The sequence below is a fragment of the Schistocerca cancellata genome, chromosome 4 (genome assembly GCF_023864275.1).
Source record: "Schistocerca cancellata isolate TAMUIC-IGC-003103 chromosome 4, iqSchCanc2.1, whole genome shotgun sequence".
In the NCBI taxonomy this organism is placed as follows: Eukaryota; Metazoa; Arthropoda; class Insecta; order Orthoptera; family Acrididae; genus Schistocerca; species Schistocerca cancellata.
In genome coordinates this window covers 310,891,673-310,913,987 of record NC_064629.1, presented here as the reverse complement: position 1 = coordinate 310,913,987, position 22,315 = coordinate 310,891,673, and the positions used below count along the sequence as shown (strand labels likewise).

At 41.6% G+C, this 22,315-nt stretch overlaps 1 protein-coding gene across 1 annotated transcript in view; it reads left to right on the top strand.

The window, feature by feature from the left end:
* LOC126184183 (leucine-rich repeat neuronal protein 1-like) overlaps positions 1 to 16,268 on the top strand; it is a 109,609-nt gene extending 93,341 nt beyond the window's left edge. Inside the window, exons 2-3 of the mRNA XM_049926551.1 lie at positions 10,969 to 11,547; positions 15,891 to 16,268. Of these exons, the coding sequence (XP_049782508.1) occupies positions 10,969 to 11,547; positions 15,891 to 16,268 (957 nt within the window). The remainder of the gene's footprint in view (positions 1 to 10,968; positions 11,548 to 15,890) is intronic.
* The last annotated feature ends 6,047 nt before the right edge of the window (positions 16,269 to 22,315 follow it).

Sequence of the window (22,315 nt, the reverse complement as noted above, 5' to 3'; positions counted from 1 at the left end):
TACTCAGAAGAATAGCATCTAATCGTAATTACACTATATTTTCAAGCAAAATTTTTAGTAACTCATAGTATGTTTCTGACGTTCATTTTTCTAGGAAATTTCTTTAACCTTTACAGTTTACGTATGCTTTTACATTGTTGATAAATTTTATTTACTCAAGTAATTCTCTTCATTTCACTTTTCAGTAGTTACAGACAAGAAACAAAAAGCAACCATTGGATGTTGGAGAGTTTCAAAAGATTTTTATGCAGTGCTTCGTCTGAATTATGAAGAAAATTATACAATGCTTAAATTTAGTTTACATTTTATGGGATAGTAAATTCATTGTCATTGTTGTTTATGTTATAAATAAACAAAATACTAAAGAGCAAATTTAATGTATTGTTGAGGAACAATACATTAAATTTGTTTTTTTTGTATCTGCACAGAGGCTGCAATGAAACAGAAGTACAAATGCGAGAGAAAAAGTTGTTTGCGACACAGTCCTTCCACCACGAATGCAATTTTCTGGGCAATTGTTCTGGTAATACCTCCTCTTAATGTCTTCTCATATTCCGCATTCTGTCAACAGTTCTTCCAGTTCGCCGTAGTCAGTGCAAAGCGGGTCTAAACTCCGTGCCTGCACGGGTGTATACGCGTCTCAGAGAAAAGCAAGGAGTGGAGCCCCCAGCAAGCGCAGGGAGTCATTTCCTTCATTAATTCTGCCGGTAGCAGTGGTGCTGCTTCAAGGGCGAGCCCGCAGTGCGCAGGAGGTTTTTGAGCCACGCACAGCATTGTTCCTTCTCGCGAGGCGACGGTTGGACACATAAAGGGAGCGAAAAGGTCCGGTGTTAACGGAGAAGAGGAGAAAGCGAGCGGTGCGGGGGCTGGTTTATTGAACCCTCCATCGACCTTCAGTCTGCGTCGCGTCCCCCCGCGCGCTACGCACCCGAACGGAAACACCGATATCAGGGAACGCCAAATCGTTGCCAATGACACTTTCGACAGTTACTCTCGGAAGCGTGACTGCTTGGTGTGGGGGCACTATATGGAAGCAGTGGTAGTAGTAGTAGAAGTAGTAGTAGTAGTAATGATCGTTGATGTCCGGCCACTCGAAATTTATTTAATTTTCGGATCGAGTGAGTATGTACAACGATAGTTATACGTGGCGTCGAGAATGTACTGTCTAATGGTCTATTGGCTGAACATTTCTCCAGAACATAATTTCGCAGGGTTCCATGTTTAATTTTCGCTGAATAATTCACTGTCTGATATGTTCTTGTTGTGGTCTTCAATCCAGAGACCGGTTTGAGTTAGCTCTCCGCGCTACTCTATCCTGTACAAACTTCTTCATCTCCGAGTAACTACTGCAACCTACATCCTTCGGAATCTGCTTAGTATATTCATTTCCTGGTCTCCCTCTACGATATTACCCTCCACGCTTTCCTCTAATGCAATTTTGATGATCCCTTGATGCCTCAGAACATGTCCTACCAAACGATCCCTTCTTCTAGTCAAGTTGTTCCATAAACTCATCTTCTCCCCATTTCTGTTCAACACGTCCTCACTAGTTAGTGATCTACCCATCTAATCTTCAGCATTCTTATGTAGCACCACATTTCGAAAGCTTCTATTCTCTTCTTGTCTAAACTATTTATCATCTATGTTTCGCTTCCATACATGACTACACTCCATTAAATCTGTGCCTGATGTTAACAAATGTCTCTTCTTCAAAAACGCTTTCCTTGCCATAGCCAGTCTACATCTTATATCCTCTCTACTTCGACCATCATCAGTTATTTTTCTCCCCAAGTAGCAAAACTCATCTACTACTTTAAGGTCTCATTTCCTAATCTAATTCCCTTGATATCATTTGATTTAATTCGACTACATTCCATTATCCTCGTTTTGCTTTTGTTGATGTTCATCTTATATCCTCCTTTCAAGACACTTTCCATTCCGTTCGGCTGCTCTTCCAGGTCCTTTGCTATCTCTGACAGAATGAAAATGTCATCGGCAAATCTCAGTTTTTATTTCTTGTCCATGGATTTTAATTCCTAGTCCATATTTTTCTTTTGTTTCCTTTACTTATTCCTCAATATACAGACTCAATAACATCATGGATAGGCTACAGCCCTGTCTCACTCCCTTCTCAATCACTGCTTCCCTTTCATGCCCTTCGACTCTTATAACTGCGATCTGTACAAATTGTAAATAGCCTTTCGCTCCCTGTATTTTACCCCTGCCATCGTCAGAATTTGAAAGAGAGTATTCCAGTCAATATCGTCAAAAGATTTATCTAAGTCTACAAATGCTAGAGACGTTTTTGCCTTTCCTTAATCTATCTCCTAAGATAAGTCGTAGGGTCAGTATTTCCTCCTGTATTCCAACATTTCTACGGAACTGGAACTGATTTTCCCCGGGGTCGGCTTCTACCAGTTTTTCCATTCGTCTGTAAACAATTCGTGTTAGTATTTTGCAGCCGTGACTAATCAGATTTTTCGGTAATTTTCACACCTGCCAACACCTGCTTTTTGGGATTGGAATTATTATATTCTTCTTGAAGTCCGATGGTATTTCGCCTGTCTCATGCATCTTGATCACCACATGGTAGAGTTTTGTCGTGGATGGCTCTTCCAAGGCTATCATCAGTGGTTCTACTGGAATGTTGTCAACTCCCAGGGCCTAGTTTCGACTTCGATCTTTCAGCACTCTGTCAAATTTTTCACGCAGTATCATATTTCCCATTTCCTCTACATCTACGTCTTTTTCCATTTCCATAATATTGCCCGAAATTATATCGCCATTGCATAGACCCTCTATATACTCCTTCCACCTTTCTGCTTCCCCTTCTTTGCTTAGAACTGGTGTTCCATCTGAGCTATTGATATTCACACAAGTGGTTCGCTTTACTCCAGAGTTCTCTTTAACTTTCCTATAGGCAGTATCTGTCTTACCCCTAGTGATATTTGCCTCTAAATCCTTGCATTTGTCCTCTAGTCATCCCTGCTTACCCAGTTTCGACTTCCTGTCGATCTCATTTTTGAGACGTTTGTATTCTCTTTCGCTTGCTTCATTTACTGCATCTTTATAGTTTCTCCTTTCATCAATTAAATTCAACATCTCTTCTGTTACCCAAGGATTTCTACTAGCCCTCGTCATTTTACCTGATCGATCCTCTACTGCCGTCGCTATTTCATCTCTCAAAGCTACCCACTCATCTTCTACTGTATTTCTTTCCCCTGTATTTGTCAATCGTTCCCTAATGCCCTCTCTGAAACTCTGTACAACCTCTGGTTTTTGCAGTTTACCCAGGCCCCATCTCCTTAAATTACCACCTTTTTGCATTTTTTTCAGTTTTACTCTACGGTTAATAACCAATAAATTGTGGATAGAGTTCACATCTTACCCCGGAAATGTCTTACAATTTAAAACCTGGCTCCTAAATCTCTGTCTTAGCACTATATAATCTATCTGAAGTCTTCCAGTATCTCCAGGCCTCTTCCACGTGTACAACCTCCTTCCATGATTCTTAAATCAAGTGTTAGCTTTGATTAAATTATGCTCTGTGCAAAATTCTATCAGGTGGTTTCCTCTTCCATTCCTTACCCTCATTCCACATTCACCTACTACTTTTCTTTCTCTTCCTTTTCCTGCTACCGAAATCCAGTCCCCCATTACTATTAAATTTTCGTTTCACTTAACTATGTGAATAATTTCTTTTATCGCATTTTACATTTCTTCAATCTCTTCATCGTCTGCGGAACTAGTTGGCATATGAAATGGTACGACTGTGGTAGGCATGGGATTCGTTTCTATCTTGGTTACAATAATGCCTTCACTATGCTGTTCGTAGTAGCTTATCCGCGCTCCTATTTTTTTATTCATTATTTAACCTATTTATAGCTCTGTATTCACCTGACCAGAAGTCTTGTTCCTCCAGCACGGAACTTCACTAATTCCCACTATATCTAACTTTAACCTATCCATTTCCCTTTTTAAATTTTCTAACCCACCAGTCCGATTGAGGGATCTGTCATTCCATGCTCCGATCCGTAGACTGCCAGTTTTCTTTCTCCTGATGACGGCGTCCCGAGTAGTCCCCGCCTGGAGATCCGCGTGGGGGACTATTTTACCTGTGGAATATTTTACCCAAGAGGACGCCATTATCATGAACCACACAGTAAAGCTGTATGCCCTCGAGAAAAATTATGGCTATAGCTTCACCTTGTTTTCAGCCGTTCGGAGTACCAGCACAGCAAGGCCGTTTTGGTTCATGTTACAAAGCCAGATCAGCAAATCATCCAGACTGTTGCCCCTGCAACTACTGAAACGGCTGCTGCCCCTCTTCAGGACCACACATTTGTCTGGTCTCTCATCAGATTGTCCTCCGTTGTGCTTGCACCTACGGTACGGCAACCTGTATCGCCGAGGCAAAAGAAAATTTCTTATTCATTTCATCCTGCATTTCTTATTCATTTCATCCTGCATGTTTCGACTAGCCCTCATCTCTCCGTATCTTGGGCTAAGCCATTCATAGCTGTGCATAAAATATACCAAAAACAACTGATATTCTGTTTATTTTATTGTTTTATTCGTCTACTCTTAGTGTTTTCCCTCTACAATTCCTTTCATAGACAAATATTCCGGAACACCTTAGAAAATGTCCGTCTACTACGTCCTTTCTTTCGTAAAGGCTTTCCACAAATATTTTTCACACCTATATTTTTTAAACCGTTTTAATTGTATATTTCATTTATATGACTAATTTTTATCCCCCTTCTGCAGCAGCATATTTAAAATGCTTTCAGCTTCACTAAATCATGTTAGGATTGTACTTGCTATTATTTCGTGGTCCAATGGGTTTCCTTGAAACACCCAACTTTTTTACATTGGGCTCACACTTTAACTCCATACGATGATGTGCTTCAGCCTCACGGTCTTAAACAATTGATGTGTTTGTTCATCCAGTGTAACTCTAAGACATTTAACTATCGTGTGACTAGCTTTCCGTCAAACTGAGGTTTTTCATACACCTCTTGCTTTTTTTTTTCTTTTCTTTCCTGCGTATCCTTTCTCTTTCAGAGTCTCGATGCAGGCTACAGCTCACCGTCGCTATCTTCAGTAGCCTGTTATGGTACATATCTACTTCGGGTCTCCCTACCGGTAGATCTATATCCAAACTTTCTCGGAGTATCGACTAATTGGTGTATGGATTCCTTAATCATATTAACAGTTTCTGCGTTAACTTTATATGCTACACTGTATATATGAGGGGCAATCAAAAAGTTCCCGTTCGAAGACCGTCCAGTCCAGAAACGATATGCCTATCAGGCAAAATCGCGTTGAGCATTGAGAAAATCATCCCACCGACGCAGCAGATTGAAGATACCCGTTTGGTAAAGCGCCATGTCCTGTTGGGTGAAGGAGTCCGTAACTGCCTGTTGCACATCCTCGTCCGGCAGGAATCACCGACCCTTCAAGGGCATTTTTAAGGGACCGAAGGCGTGATAATCGCATGAGGAGAGAACAGGAATACAGAATTGGTGCTCGACAGTCTCCCACTCGAGTTGACGAAACTGACGTGCATGCTTCACGACATTTAGGATTTGATGACGTGTGTTATCATGAAGCAGCAGCACCCTTAGGCGCACCTTTCGACAGTGGTGGGTTCGGACAAACGTGCTACCTCATACACGTTCTTCATTTTCCGATAGATTTCTACCGGAGTTTATCATTCGGCATCCAAGAAAAGGGTAAGAGCACGTTGGTGATGTTTGTACGCATTTGATAATAATGTCGCCATAGTTCAAGTTTTTGTATTTACGGCACGCACATCGGAAAGACACGAATGCCACACTGATCAGTTTCCTACACCTTAGTGCTTATACACAGGCATCGGAGTCGCTCTACGTTGCGTGTATGCTGCAGTAACGCCTTCAAACGGACAAATTGTAGCCGCCATAACATTTAACGATCTTCTGATGTCTTGGTTTTTCACAAAATGTTATGTTTCTTAGAACATCTATGAAGGAAGCAGATTGCACTCCCGAAACTTCTAACCGGCCTTTGTGACCGAACGGTTCTAGGCGCTTCAGTCCGAAACCGTGTTGCTGTTGCGGTCGCAGGTTCGAATCCTGCCTCGGGCATGGATGTGTGTGATGTCCTTAGGTTAGTTAGGTTTAAGTAGTTCTCAGTCTAGGGGACTGATGACCTCAGATGTTAAGTCCCACAGTGCTTAGAGCGATTTGAATCATTTTTTTCGAAACTTCTATTTTCGTAAGTGTACCTGTGTAACAATATTGGGACGTCCCTTCTTTAAAAAAAAATTAATGTACTTTTCTTAATTTGTATGGTTGCTGAACCTATGAGAAAATATGCAGACGATAAAGAAGCCAGGAATTGATGATGATGATGATGTTTGGTTTGTGTGGCGCTCAATTGAGTTGTCATCAGCGCCCTTACAAAGTCCCAGTTTGTACACATTCCAATTTTTACACAGTCCAATCTAGCCACTGTCACAAATGGTGATGATGATGAAATGATGAGGACAACACAAACACCCAGTCCCTAGGCAGAGAAAATCCCCAACCCGGCCGGGAATCGATCAAGGGACCCCGTGAGCTAGAGGCAGCTACACGAGTCATTAGACTATGAGCTGCAGACAGCCAGGCATTATGCAGAATTTGTAGGCTAAGAAGACTACATGTTTGATAAAATTCGAGAATTGCGCTAACCTCGCCATATTTAGAAGCGGATTGTGGGTCCTTGCAGAAGAAAGAAAGCAATTTCACCGAGATCCGGAGGCGAAGAGTTGACGACAATACCGAGTTTAGTAGGCGAATTGCATTATTTTAGCACAGCGGTGCGTGATTTTACAACAGCACCTTTTCTGTAGCAATAGCTGATCGTCAATTACGGATTGAAAAATCGATTGTAGGGTAATTTTTTCGATGTGATGTGAAAAATGTCGATACGGGCGTGTGACGTGTATTTGTCATAACGATAGCAGCATGCCGTGGAAATATGTTTACTGGGTTGGCTACCAGCAAGAGCTAACTAATTCGATGCAACAACACGGTGTCCTGGGCGAATTACTTTTCTGTACGCCTTATAGTTTTTGCGCAATTGTCTTCTGGAACTCCTGAGGGACTGTACAATAGATCACCTTAAACAACATTTTGGCTGTACTCAGATAAATATACATTGTGTGCAAACACATACTTCTGCCAATTTGCCACTTTCCATGCAATCTCAACTGGTTCTCCATATCGTTCAAATTAATCTCAGCAAAGTTATATTTATGGGACACTGTTTCAAAGAAGTAGACGTCTAAAAGCCACACCAAAATCAAACAGTCCAGGATCCCATTTAATGAACTTAGTAAGTACGTCACATGTTACTTTTTAACGTTGTCTTGCTGGCTAGGACGACGCTGGCTGCCTTAAGCAGAAAATGTTTCCTTAATGAAGCAATGCACAGGGTTGATACAGGGCCACAAAACAGCAGTCTCTACAAATGTGCTGGCGTAGCAGGACCGCCTATGTCGCAATAACCTTATGTTCGTGAACGTGTTTACACGACATCTTGGCGTGACTGTATTGTAACTACCCGCTTCTCCTGTTGTCAGTACATGGTGTTTCATGTCCAGGTAAGCGCTGTGTCGTCGCGCTGCTCGGGATCCAGTACCCGTGGGAGGCTCCGGCAGCAATTAACCTCCGGCCCGTTGCTGGGACAGACTGTCACATGGCGTATCGAGTTTAGTCGATTAAGTAGACCAGTTAGTAACGGCCTTGAAAATAATCCTAGAAATGAGTTGCATCATTTAGATCCTCAAGCAGGTGTTTCAGCAGCATCTTCGCACAGAGCTGTGTGCAAACTCAAACTGATACCTAAAAATCTGAAGCTTTGACTGTCTAGGTCAGACACTCTTGCTCAATGTTAGCACTTCAGCTGGCTATTTCAGTATTCTTATCGTTTACAAGTTGATGTTCAAATGTTCTTTTTTCTGATGAAGCATCACTGCGTTTGTGAACTCACAGACCAATCGAGTTTGGTGTTCTGTAAACGTTCATCGCTTACATCAGTAGCATCTGCATGATATGAACAAAGGAGTGTGGTGTGCAGTTAATGTAACGTGATTTATTGGACCGATCATCTTCAACCAAAGCATTGCCTGTGATTGGACTGTTGAAAATACTCTAACTGTTGTTGGAGAACAACTAACGAAGAGTCCTACAGTTATGCGGGATGATGCAAGAGCACACACCGCTCTTGCGTCTATGACAGCATTACGAGGTATTTTTGATGATAAGAGCCACCGTACCTGGCGTCGAGCAAGAGAATTCCTCTAATTAATTCTCGGTTAATATCAATACATTACGTACCACACTGTCCGAGCAACGTCCCGTAGAGTACGAGTATGTAGTGATGGGAGCCTTCCCCTGCCTACGATAGTTACTGATTCCGGCCAACGCTGCAAATCCTACACTTAGTGGAGAATTTGATCTTCGAGCACTGTTCTGGAGCATCACAGCTCTCAACTTCGAAAAGACATTACTTTCGGTATATTTCTAGATATTACCAGTCCATAAACGTGTCATATCAGACGTCATTTTGTAATTGCATTTCAGTTAGTTGCCAATAACCATGTCTCTGAGATATAAAATACTATTTTCGAAGTGTCAGAGACGAAATAAAATCTGCTCGTTATATAGTCCGTCCACTCCCTGAAAATAGTGAAAAGTGTGGGGGATAGTTAGAAACCTAGTCTCACAATTGTATGTTCTTTCGATTGGCGACGATCCAAATGTAATAATATAAATGCACTATGATACAGAAGTTGAAGTAATGCTGTTAGGCATCTGTATATCTTCTCATATCTATTACTGTATAGACTCTAGAGTTTACCAGTTTTTGATAGACTAGAAAAGTCATACGTTAATCCTTCTGTGTTATCTGATACAATGTAATGCCTGTGTCTCCAAACAATCTTTCCGGTCCGCATATTACAATGGTGGAAATGGACAGTGTTACACAGCGAAAAATTAGTCCGATGTTCATCAAACTTTGTGAACATCTGCTTCATACAACATGTATTAAAGGATAAAACTCTCATTTGATTCGGAACTACTGTCCATTATCAACATCAGCGTGAAATGCGAAGCCACGTTCACGAATAGCCTTTGGCGTCCACTGTGGCATGGAATCGAATAGCCTCCGAATGTCATCTTGAGGAAATTTTTGTTTTGCCCGTAACACATGCTACCAACTTAAGGAGCTGGCAAGATACGATTTCCATTGCATCCCAGAAATGTTCCATGGATGACATGTCAGCGAACTAGGCAGGCCAGTCAAGGACATATTTATGGCTCAAGGCGTTTTTAGTGTGAACTGCAGTGTGGAGTCTCGCTACATTAAGTTCTAATACGTCACACCCAAGTCATGAAAGGTAAGACAGCAGGGTTCACCATTCGTACGACATAATGACGAGCATGCAGACTCCAATCAACAATTAGAAAATCAGTCCTGCTTTCACATCCAATAGCTCGTCACATCATGAGATATATGGCTCTAGAGGATCTTTGCTCCCTGCAATCTTTCACCAGATCATCCGAGAGGACGTTGGTGTCAATCTGACCGTCACAAACAGAAGCCAGACTCATCACTGAAAACCACGGAATGTCACTGAATATCGAAATTCTGGTTCTGCAACATCGAAGTCTCTGTTCTCTGTGGTATGGTGTTAGTGGTAAACGGCACATGACAGCTCGAGATCTGGCCGGCCGGAGTGGCTGTGCTGTTCTAGGCGCTTCAGTCTGGAGCCGAGCGACTGTTACGGTCGCAGGTTCGAATCCTGCCTCGGGCATTGATGTGTGTGATGTCCTTAGGTTAGTTAGGTTTAATTAGTTCTAAGTTCTAGGCGACTGATGACCTTAGAAGTTAAGTCGCATAGTGCTCAGAGCCATTTTTGAAGCTCGAGATCTCAACCCAGCTACTAGTAAACTGATCCGACAACTCGTGGTGACTGATTGTAACCACTGCCCGGCTTTCAGCTATTGTCATTCTTCTGTTGTTCAGAGCCAGTCTAAACATCCTATGATCTCCTTGTGGTGTAGTCGTTCTGGAAGGACCCGTGACATTTCTTCGTTCCCCGCTGTTGTTATGACTCCACCACCACTCACCCTGCCGTCAGTGCACGACACAAAACTGACTCTACGATCTGCCGCTATGATACTCTCATGACCCATGTCCCTCACAACAGCAATTCGACCTTTTTCGACGTCCTCTCGGCATGCTGTTTGTGATCCCCACCTCAAAGGTTACAGTTATATTAGACACACCCAACAGCTATCACGTACTCACGCAATTCTGCAGCTGAAGGAATGCTTTTATCCCTCAGTAACGCAAATCAGTATCAGTTTGGCATTACTCGATAAAGTTCATAGATTTATACAACATTGTCTGTGGAGCAGAATGATCTGGTGCTATACTTTGCTTAAAAACAACAGTCGAGATCGCAATAACATTTGTTTGTTTATGGCTGGTTCGACTTATATTAAAGCCAGCCTCAGATTTTTTTGGGGGGTTGGGTGGGGGGCCTATGGTTGGTGTCGGCGCCTCCTCGGTTTTTCTCGTCATACCACGGTCGTACACTGTAGACTTCACAGTGTACGATCGTGATATCACGTGAAAAATCGAGGAGACGCCAGCACCAGCCATAAGGGCTAAAAAAATCTCAGGCTGGTTTTAATATAAACCGAAACCGGTCATAAATAAACAAATGTTATTACGATCTCGACTGTTGTTTTTAACCAAGATTGGATCAAGGTGTTCGGGCAGTAACATTTTCCATTTCCATCTGTTTTTCAACACTCGTTTTTCAACAATTAAGACCTCTATAGTAGCTCACAGTCCAGTGTTTAGAATTGTGAAATACAGTTTCCAGACTGAACGATGGAATCTTCACCTTGGTGTACTGTGTTTCAGCTGCCGAACCTGACCGAGATCCACGTGGCGGGCAACAACCTAGTGTGCCACTGCGGCATGGCTTGGCTGCACACGGTGAGCCCGGAGCCGGTGATGTGTCGCGAGGAGAACGGCACGGAGCAGGCGATGCCGGAGGCGGCCGAGGAGTGCCCGCCAGTCATAATGCCTACGTTCCCGCCTACAATACTGAAACAGCTGTCGCACAACCTGACGCTGCGCTGCCGTGCCGTGGCGTCTCCGCCCGCTAAGACTTCGTGGCGCCTCGGCTCCAAGCTGCCCGTGGGCCGGCCTCTGCTGCGCGTGCGCGAGTGCGTGCGCGGCGGCCGCGCCTGTGTCGACGAGGACTCCACGCTCAACATGCGCTACCTGCACATTGACGACTCCGGCACCTACTACTGCATCGCAGAGAACGCGGCTGGCTCCACACGCCGACCAATGCACCTCGCCGTCAGTGATGTCCTGGTACGCCTCTACCCGATCGCCGTCACCTCGAACTTCGTCACGCTCTCCTGGAACATGACTGGCGGCGGCACTGGACACTACCTTCTGCGCTACAACAACCAAGTTATCCGCTTCCAGGTACACACACACAATTTTTAACCTAGTCATCCATTTTACATACTAAAAACTGTTTCAAAAAGTTTAATCAAATTTCAGAAGACAATACAAAGATGAGCCAAAACATTGTGATTACATCTTTAACAGCGTTTTGGTCCACCTTTTAAATGCAAAACAGCAGCGTTTTGTGTGGGGTGAGTTCGATATGACCTTGGCATGTTTCTATATGTATGTCGCACCAGATGCCTTCGCACAGCTCATGTGCATTAAGGGCCAGTGGTTTGCGTGAGCGGAGCTGGCACCACATGCTTCCGAGATGTCCTTCGGGCTCAGATCAGGCCAACTTAGTGGCCATGACATCAATGAGAGTTCACTACCATACTCTTAAAACAACTGTAGCACCATTATGAACTTGTGACAAAGATAGTTATCCTGCTGGAAGATGCCATCGCCAACGAATGAGAAATCAAGCTTGAAGGGATGCAGGTGGTTCGCAATAACGTTCACATAGTCCACCGCTGTCATGGTACCTGCGATAACTGGCACCGGTTCCATGGAAGCGAAGATGATTGTCCCCCATAGCATAATTTCCCCCATTGGTGTGATTCATCCGACCAGGTGTCTCATTTACACTCATCCACAGTCCCGTTGCCATTATCACCTGCCCGCTGCGATCATAATTGAGAACATTTTCGGGCAAACTGCTGCAGAGCCTCACGTACAACAATGTGCACTGTACGTTGTGCTCCAAAGAATTTGTGCCTGCACTCTGTCTTCAGATCTGCGCAGATGGCTGCCGCCTATCCTGCTTTACAGAGTAGACAAACCTCCATCCTCCACGTTCTGTGGTGAGACGAGAACGTTCTACACATTGTAGCCTACTCGTGGTTTCGCCATACTTCAACCACTTCCCATAGATGCTCACGACAATAGCACATGAACAGCCGAGCCTACCAACCTATCTGGGATGCTCGTTTCCAGACATCGAGCTCTAAGAACCAGCACTCTGTCGAAGTTACTACTGTCAGTAGTTTCCCACATTTTCGGCCCCAATCGTCGTTTCGTCTCTGCCCTGCTTATAAACTTACCCTACCATGTCACGTGCCCATAGTCGCACCAGAAGGGATTCTGTTTCGTAGTGGACTATGGTAGCTGTGTTTTGGCTCGTTTGTGTATCTACTGCATGAATAAAGATAAAAATTTGGGGTAAATTTATACCTACGCATGTATACTAAACGTTTACGTTGGCACCACCTGCCGTATCTCGTGGTTACCGGTAGTGGTTGGTCCCCCTGGTACAGATGGCTCGCTCACTCGTTCATAATGTACTGTGCGTGAAGATGGTGTTAACATAGTAACAAAAGAGCGTTTTGCGTGCTCCTTTTCGACACATCCTTTGCAATTAAAATTGTCACTTTGAGAGTACAGCCATGATTCTTCTACAGCGTAAGGGTCGTATTTGCATCATAGGCCTCCAAAGTCGCTTGATCTCACAGTACGCAGTTTTCTTTTTGTGGGAATTTGTGGAAGACTATCTGTGTGCCTCATCTTCCAAACTATTAGGGTCAGCTGTGAAGCAGCATAACAACAGCAATCAATAGAGTAACTCCACACATTCTCTCAAATGTATGGAACGAGTTGGACCGTCGTCTGAAAGTTTGTGGCGTGGTATACAAACCCAGAAATAGAATTCATTTGCAGAATTCATCTTGCTACCCGACAGTGCAAGTCCAAGGGCTTTGAATCATAGTCCTCCAGGTTAAGAGTAAAATGTAAGTATTACGTTCTGCGTACCCTGTCAATCTACGAGTTTTACTGAATGATGGTCATATACAAGACGAAGTCCCTGTAAATTTCACACCAGTGGAAGAATGCTCCTATCGGGGCACAGGAAATGAGAATATGTTCCTGCTTATTTAAAAGAACCTGACTAGCAAGTGGGTTACCAGCAGCCTCATTCAACCTTCCTTAGCACCTCTAAAAATTTTCCCAAAGAGTTTGGCATGCGAACATATCCGCGTTTTTCAGTATGATACTCAGTCGAAACACCCACAAGCCTCATTGACTGTAACTCACTCACACCCCCTAGTTCACTGCGGCGCGGCGCTCATGCCCACCAAGTCCTAGTTGCCCTTTCTCACTCCCTCACCCAGCCCCACTTACTGTCACTATCTCTTTGTGTCTCTCTCTGTCATTGTGTACCGTGTCACAGCCACAGTCTCCTTCGATCTGTCCTACTACTACTGTCTCCCTCTCGCTCTCTCTTACTGCTACTATCTCATTCCTTCCTTCCCACTGCTGTTGTCATTATCACGTTCTTTCTCTTCCTCGTTGTCATCGCCATAGATTATATCTCTTATTCTAACTAGCTCTTACCCACTTCCACTTTCTCTTTCTCTTTATTCCTCCCCCCCCCCCTCCCACCGGCGCTGTCTTCTTCACTATTTTCGTTGCACTGTTCTGTCACTGTCAACTAGGTTCCACTGCCGCTGCATCCCTCTCTTTCACTACCACTGCCATTGTCTCCTTCGCTGTTTCTATAACACAACCACTGTCTACAGTCTTACAGTATTTATTACTTTAGCGTCTCTTTGCCACTGTCACTGTTTTCTCTCTCAGCATAAAAAAGCGCGAATATGCTCACAGGCCAAAACCTTGGGGAAATTTTTAAACGTGCTGAGTAAGGTAGCCTGAGGCAGTTGGTAGCCCAATTTTCAGCCAGAGTCCGTTAATTAAACAGGAAAATCTTGGCATTTTTTGTGCTTCGTGAAGAACACCTTGGATCACTGCTGCACGCTGCAGCTTTTATGTTACTGCACCCATTACAATATTTACACCTTATTTTGAAAGTGGGAAGGCAAAGGTCCCGAGTTCGAGTCTCGGTCGGGCACACAGTTTTAATCTGCCAGGAAGTTTCATATCAGCGCACACTCCGCTGCAGAGTGAAAATCTCATTCTGATTTACACCTTATTTTGTTTGCGTAATAAAGGTTTTTGGCCGATATACAGCACATTAAACCTTGTTCTCGAAGACGGCGTTGCACAATTAAGACAGAGACTGGAGTTGCTCATACGCTATTTACTTCCTCGCGAATTTTAGTAAGAGTCTTCTGACGCTTGCTTTGTCGCATATGAACTGAACTTCCCTGTATGGTGTGACTGGGGGTTTTCCAGATCGCGAAACAATTGCATAAGCGCCAGTTTGCTTGATCCCCTGTAATGGACACAACACAGTAGATGGAGCTATGCCAACTTTTGTTGCTATTGTCCTACTCGAATAGCCTTCCTGATGCAAAACTATAATTACTGACCGTTTCTCAGTTCCAATCTCCTGCTTCCGTCCCATTTAGACGTAATACGGTATGAACCTGCTCACGTATACGAACATACTCTTATATGCACCCAGTGTATTGCAAACGTTTGCCTAGGTCAGTGCGGCGGATTGCTATCTGAAAGGGCCCGGGTTCGATTCCCGGTAGGGTCGGAGATTTTCTTCGCTCGGGGAGTGGGTGTGGTGTTGTCCCCACGTTTGAATCGTCATAACTAACATTCTACTGTTGAGATGGCTGTATGAGCACGATTTTCATCAAACACCGAAGGTCTTCCTGAACGTGGAGAGTCACTACTGTCAAAACAATCCTCCTTAAAGCGAAAAAATCATTTACTTATCGTGTTTTGTCCAATGGCATTGTACCCAGTGGCGCAGCAAATGTTTCTGGCTGCCTACGGTGCTGTCACCCCACTATTGAACTCAAAGAGAAGAATACGTCGACAATGTTCTGACTTCTCCACTTGGCACTCCATTTTCTAGCATCCACAGATCCACACACTATCTTTAAACGACGTAATGACAATATTTAAACACAAATAGCAAGAGTGAATTACAAATAAAAAATGAAAATCGATGAATGAACCCATAGCAACCGGAATACCAACATGTAAAACAAAAACGCTACAAGCTTATGCACCAATGTAACACATTATCAAATACGTCATCTTGGGCTCTTATTGAGTCTTTAAAACTGAGAAGGCCTTTCCTTAGTCACAAATATGGTGGTTTAGAAATGTGACAGCCACGGTTATAATTTTCCCACGCAGATTTTTTCATGCAAGACCTTAAAACCTGTTAATTCTCCCCATTCCTCTTGCCCTCATAACGTCAGTTCTAGATGACGAACAGTTGTCAGGATGCTATTAGGAGTTTACTGAATGACAGGATTGTAGGTGTTGGGTCGCTAGTAGGCCGAGTGCAGTCCAAATGTCCAACACATCACTGAGTTCGATATGAGAACCTAGTCTGTCCTGCAGAAAATGAATAAACGCGTGTAAAAATTCTGATGATTGACAATGTGTGTTGTCGACAGGTGGGCGTGCGCATCCACTCCTACACTGTGCACGGGTTGAAGCCGGGCACTCACTACCACTTTTCGCTGTGCATCGAGCGCGACGGCTACGTGTTCGAGATTGGCAGCACAGAGCTGACAACTCGCGAGGACGGCTTCATGCGCACACTGGGCATCAATCGCAACTACTCAACGGCCATCTCCCTGAGCGTGATGGCCGGCGCCGTGGCTGCGACTTGCGCCAGCGCCTGCCTGCTACGCATCTACCGCCAGCGCTCACAGCTGCGTTGCCCGCCACCCACCAACCTTGCCAGTGTCTCCTTCATCGACATGCCGGTCGAGTGCTCCATGGCTTCACCCCCCAGCACCGAAAGCTCCTTCATAACCAACTACCCGTAACACACCGCTCTCCCTCGCTTTATGTGTTTACCCCTACACAGCATGTGAATTAATGTATTCCTATGTGTCTTTTCCCTCTTCCCTAAGTGTCGACAGAATGTCTCCACAAAGCAACACCTAAACAGACTACGAAATTCATTACAAATAGAAAGATATTTTTCAAACTTACTATGACGATTAACGAATGTTATCCACATAGCTGTGGGCCACAGTACTGAGACTTTACTTCGAGATTTACAGGTAACGGAAAAAAATGGAAAATGTCAATTTCTCACTCACTACAAGTCCACAGAAAACCTTTAATTATCTTTTAGGGGGTCTTTTCCTTGACCGAACCACGACTCATTATTGGCGTTTACACTATCTACCGAGTGTAGGAAATGAAACAGGAAACTAAAAAATACATGAACGTTGGGATTTATTTCCTATAGCACAAAAATATTCAATTCCAACTACGACAAAGTAAATTTTTACGCACAGAACGTTTTCCCTGTATATCACTTACTTGTGACATTTTCATCTCTAGCATATGGCGGAATGACTACTTACTACCAGGACTAATCAACGAGCCAAAGAAACAGAGATATAGGCGCTATAAGAGCCGAGGGTTTTGTGTAACAACACGATCTACGTAGTCCAAAATAAATAATAGTTTAGCCAGTCATTTTGAGAATGTAGTGTATCTGAGTTTCTATGTTGAAAGATGTTCCTTATTTTCGGTAGAAAATTTGTTGTTTATAATCAATATGCGACTGCCGTAGCGTTGTCCATGAATGTTACAACCTTTTAAAAATTGTTTTCTCTCTGCTTTAAGCTAAACCGACCAAATAATAAACTCTTGTGTGTAAGAGGCTGCGTTATATACTAATATTTTGCAGATCTATCTCTGTATATATATATAAATATAAACTATATTTTTGTCTAGAACACATTCGAAAAGTATCCCTTCCCGGGAAGTGTAATATCCAATGAACTTGAATTGTTGCTTTATTTCAGGGCAGTATAGATGTGTGAAATTTGCACGGTTGTAAGTATGTTTTCTTCATAGTTCTCGGAATTAAAGGAATTTTAACTATTACAGACACAGTTAAAAAATGGAGAAGAAAAATTGCCCAATGCTCTGACCAGTCCCTGATATTTAGATCTCAAACTTAATCGTATGTCTATGTTAACCAGAACTTTTAAGTTAATGTATTCTTCAATTCTGACTGATAGTATTTAAAAATAAGTATTCTGACACTTACCTTTTCTGCAAATATTCCACCGTCACTCCGCTTAATATCTGTTCCAGAAGCCGCTGGTAAACCGAAGTAATGCATAAGCTGTACACACTAGCCTCTAGATGACCGAACACGTCGCCTTTGTGAAAAATATCAACATACCCTTAAAATGTAAACGTACATTTCGAAGAAATTCAAGATATAATTTCATTATTCTTTATTCGTACAGCAAAATTAAAAGATGGAAAATTATACCGTGCTACTTCTGTTTGCGATGGGATACAGGTTTTCTCTTCAGATTTAGTGGACAGTTTGTTGATTTTGGTCAAGTTCAGTGCAATAACATTATTTCTCGCGGTTCAAAATTTTCGTTATAGAAAGCAACATCTAGCTATGAAGCAAATAAATTATCTTTAATTGTCTTGTCGCTATGGAATATCAATCTTCGAAGAACGCTATTCGACTTGTCCGTTAGCAGTTCCTACTATACTTCGCTGGAGTAGAAAAAAGGTCATTAATTTTACTACTAGCTTTTGTTAAGTTAGTTTTCTATGAGAGGAAAACGTGTTCCCTAACTCGCTATAAAGAAATTAAGATGAAACATTCACGTCTAATTTTTATAATGGTCTCAACATTTCGATTATAATTCTTTATTTCGTTATAAATGCAGAATTCTCGAACGCATACACTACCAGGTGGACACGCTGCACTACCAATCCCTTGGAAATAACTTTCATTCTTCCTGACTAACAGACACTATGCATTGTAATGAATTACATGCATTAGGTACTTATATTTCGCAATAGCTAACATTAAAAAAAATTGCATATGATTCTAAAGAACCGACGCAGGAATATTGCTGTAGACAATGGTGACGCTATCGAAATTAGTCATGCCTATGAGCGACCTCTTTGAAAATGATGAACATTATACTGAAGTATTCCCCCTCTCCTAAAACGATATTTGAACGACCGTCGACTGAAAGTTGATAATAATTGTGCAGCGTAAGACTATTTTTCGATGCAACTACTTAGAAAGTACAATAAATTACATCAGGCATTTTATGTACTCACATAACCGTCCCTCCGGCCTAAAATTCAGAAACGTCAAGAATTCGGAGTACTTTATCTGGCATTTAGGAAAAGGCTTCTTCCATAAAATTGTATTTAAGAAGTAACTAGTACGTTTCCTGGAAGACTTCGGGCAATAGTCTCCAGATTACGGATTTGTAGACTTTAACGAATAAAATAATTTTTAAGAGAAAATAAACTATTTTCCTCAGTAGCTTCCTTTTGTAATGTCGCATAGCATGTCAAACATGCTCTCTACTGTATTTATAAACTCATGTTATTGGCACAAGCCATATCTACTGAGAAATTTAACTTTCAGACTAATAACTGCATTTATATTGAGATAATTATCCTAATGCATTCCTATCAAAATATAACTCTTTATATTTCGGAAGACCCTATAATTCCTCACTACGATATCAATAACGAGAGCGTTTTTTCTATTTTCCTTACGTATAAAAAAAGTGAAATAGATGTAACTACACAGCACCATCCCCACCTCCTTTCACGCATGACCCACTATTCCCACAGCACTCACTTTCTTCTCCACCCAAATAGTCGATCAAGGTACTGCCTGCCTTTCTATCTACTACATGGCGAGAACAACAGAGTACTGTTAAAAATTAATTAAATTATCTCTTGTCGATTCATCTAGGAACAAATAATTTACGCGTTTTTTTGGTACACGTTCCATTTTAGTCAGAAACCACAGATCACTAAAACATGTCCACACGAACATCAAAGAAATTTTAATTTTTAACAGTATTTTTGAACTACCACTGTTTGAGATCATTTTATTGCATCGTATATTTAACCTGCAAATGTAATTACTCATAATCTGAATTAATGTAACACGAAACTGCTGAATGGACAACTTCATACAGTCTGCTGTACATCTCCGAAAATATACGAGAGTTGTCCAGAAAGTAAGTTCCGATCGATTGCGAAGTGGACACCACAGTGAAAACCCGATGTAGCTTTGAGCGGCGAGTATGTAGAGAAGTATATGGAAAGTGTAGCTAACTGTTGCAAATGAAATGTTTCTGATTGTGGTTTCCATTTAGCGATCCTTCGGAACTTACTTTCTGGACCACCCTCGTATTTCCCCGTGGGTTCCACTCAAACATATCATCAATTCCCGGAGTTTTAAATTAATACATTCCTATACCAAATGATATTTATTTACACTAATAAACGAAGGGAAATTTTTCTCACTACGTACTCTAAGCAAGTCCTCTTCCGTTAAGTCATTCCGTGTCGTAGTTATAACACGAGTAAATTTTTAAATAAATCTTGACATTCTTTTGTCACGAGATGTATGCAATATGATTCGAACGACTTACAAGTTTTAACTCCATCGCTCAAACATTTTAGTGGTGACGCAATGCACCTGCATACTGAAAAACTTGAAGAAAGAGAAAAACAGAGCTACACTAACAGGCGAAAAGTTAGACCAACTTTTTAGTTAGGAATCTGTTCTGGATCTGAAAATGTCCTTGCGAAATCGTAAGTAAATTAGATTCTGAAATGATTACTACTTTCCTCTAGCACGTGAAAAAGCTAAGCACCTTGCGTACTTTTCTGGGCCCTTCGTCCCATAATCAAATGCGAACTGTCAGCGAACTGTCGTAATTTTCAGTATCCGTTGTCAACTAAGTACAGGAGTTCACGCGCCATTCGAGTAGCATGAGGATTCCATTCTCTACGAAGAAACAAAATAATTAAAATTATAGAAATAAACATAGTTAATTAAAATGAGTGCAATTTGGGGATGTGTGTTTACTGTCTAGTGGTCACGAAGCCTTCATTTATCTTAATATATTTTGAGAGAGATCCCGTTGGTCCTGTGAACTGGAACCACCGGCAGACCTCAGTTTACCCGCATTTATGGACGTTCTTTGTGAATGTTTCTAACTCAATTTGCAGCCTGAAACAGTTACTAATGATCAGGAGTTCAAAACACTGAATTAGTTTAATGAATCCTGTCCACACAGAAAAGTAGTGTTTAATAGCAACTGATAATGGCAGATGAAACCTTCGAAGAGGAAATGTTCCTAGAAAAATAAATGAGACTGTCCCTCTGACACATTTATTATTTTCTTGCGATTTAAGGAAGCGTAGGTAATGAAGCATAGAGAGAGTCAAAATATGGTTCTGGAAGTAAATATAAATATTTCAGTTGCTGATATCGTTCTAATTATCAACATTGTCAGATATACAAAATCTAGACGTATTATACCGCCTGTGAAATGACATGTTTCTATCTGACAATTCGTCGATTTTTTGAATCCTAGTGTTCTGAGATCAAACTCTATTTCCTTTTGAGTACAAGCTTTCAGTTATTTTCTGCCTCGGTATTACGTCTGTCCTGTCACTGGACTTTAGTACTCACTTCTATGTTCGTCGTCCCAGTTACACTACTGTTAGGTTATCGTTCTTCGTGTTTGCGGTGGGTGTATATGACTGGCTGGCTTACATTGGTTACAAAAATCATCCCGAACAAATTCTGCTTGCAACCACAGACAGTAAACAAGAAATGGTATGTGAATCACCGTCTTCAGCCATTGAGGCACTTGAACATAGAAATGCTGTATTCAATTTGAGTACCCATCTCGGCTGCACCAGCAATATATTCACTTTCAGTCTATAATGTAGTTTTACCTATTGTTAGCATCATTGTACTAGAGCTTGAAGCACATGAATGTCTATTTGCAATAGTGTCCTGCTTATCTTGACAGTATTCACCCAATAATCGAGAGGAATATTCCTAAAAATCGTTGTTAGTAGTAAATACGTGATCACTGAAACTCAAGTATATTAGCAAATTATTTATCATAGGTCAGGACCAAATTATTTGTGCTTGATCGAGTGTGAAAAAATGATAGTTCTTTCTCCTTCTACATTTTGTTTAGCTAATGCTTCTTCTTGTCCACCTCCTCATCTCCGTCTTCCAATTTCTTCATGTTCTTCACCTGTTTTCCTTTAGTTTTATATCTCCAGATTATTAGAATATAGGATTTGTTATTTAAATAAATTACCTTTAGAGAGAGCACAATGCGGATATACGCAATATCGTAGAGCTTTTAGTGGATGAAAATAACTATGTTCGATGTACTTAACAGATGTAAAGTGAGCTGGTTCAGTCGACATTAAAACTCCTTAAATGTCTCACGTTTTTAACCTAAAGAAGCGACACAATTTTATGCTCTTGTGGAGATATAGATAATTTGATGTTTGTTCAGTATTCCATAGCACAAGGTGTTTCTATTACTCTTTAAATATATATATTCATGTATGAGTATTTAACAAACTTATTTAAAGGCCAATATGCTTTGAGAGACTCTGTACTTACAAAGAAGTATTAATAAAGAGTTTCTCACACACTTCCCTTCTATGTCTCAAAGGTAGGGTCCAATACTCAAGATGCACTGAAGATATGCATATAAATATTACAATCAACATGAAGTATATAAATGATATCCTGAATATTATATTTGTGTATGTATTTCGATGTAAACTTCTAACATGTTTCAAGAAAATGGATGTTTACAATTTTCCTAATGATGCTGAACAGGTGATTGTGATATGACTTGTTTTTTTTTTTTAATATGATGGTTTTGATATGGTCTTTCTAGCATTCTGCAGCAAGACGAAATAGTTAAGTGTCGATCAAGGCATATAACTGACTTGCTGCTGAACTTCTAAAAGACACAAAGTTGAGATTGCTGCATCTGTATTCCATATTATTGTATAAATG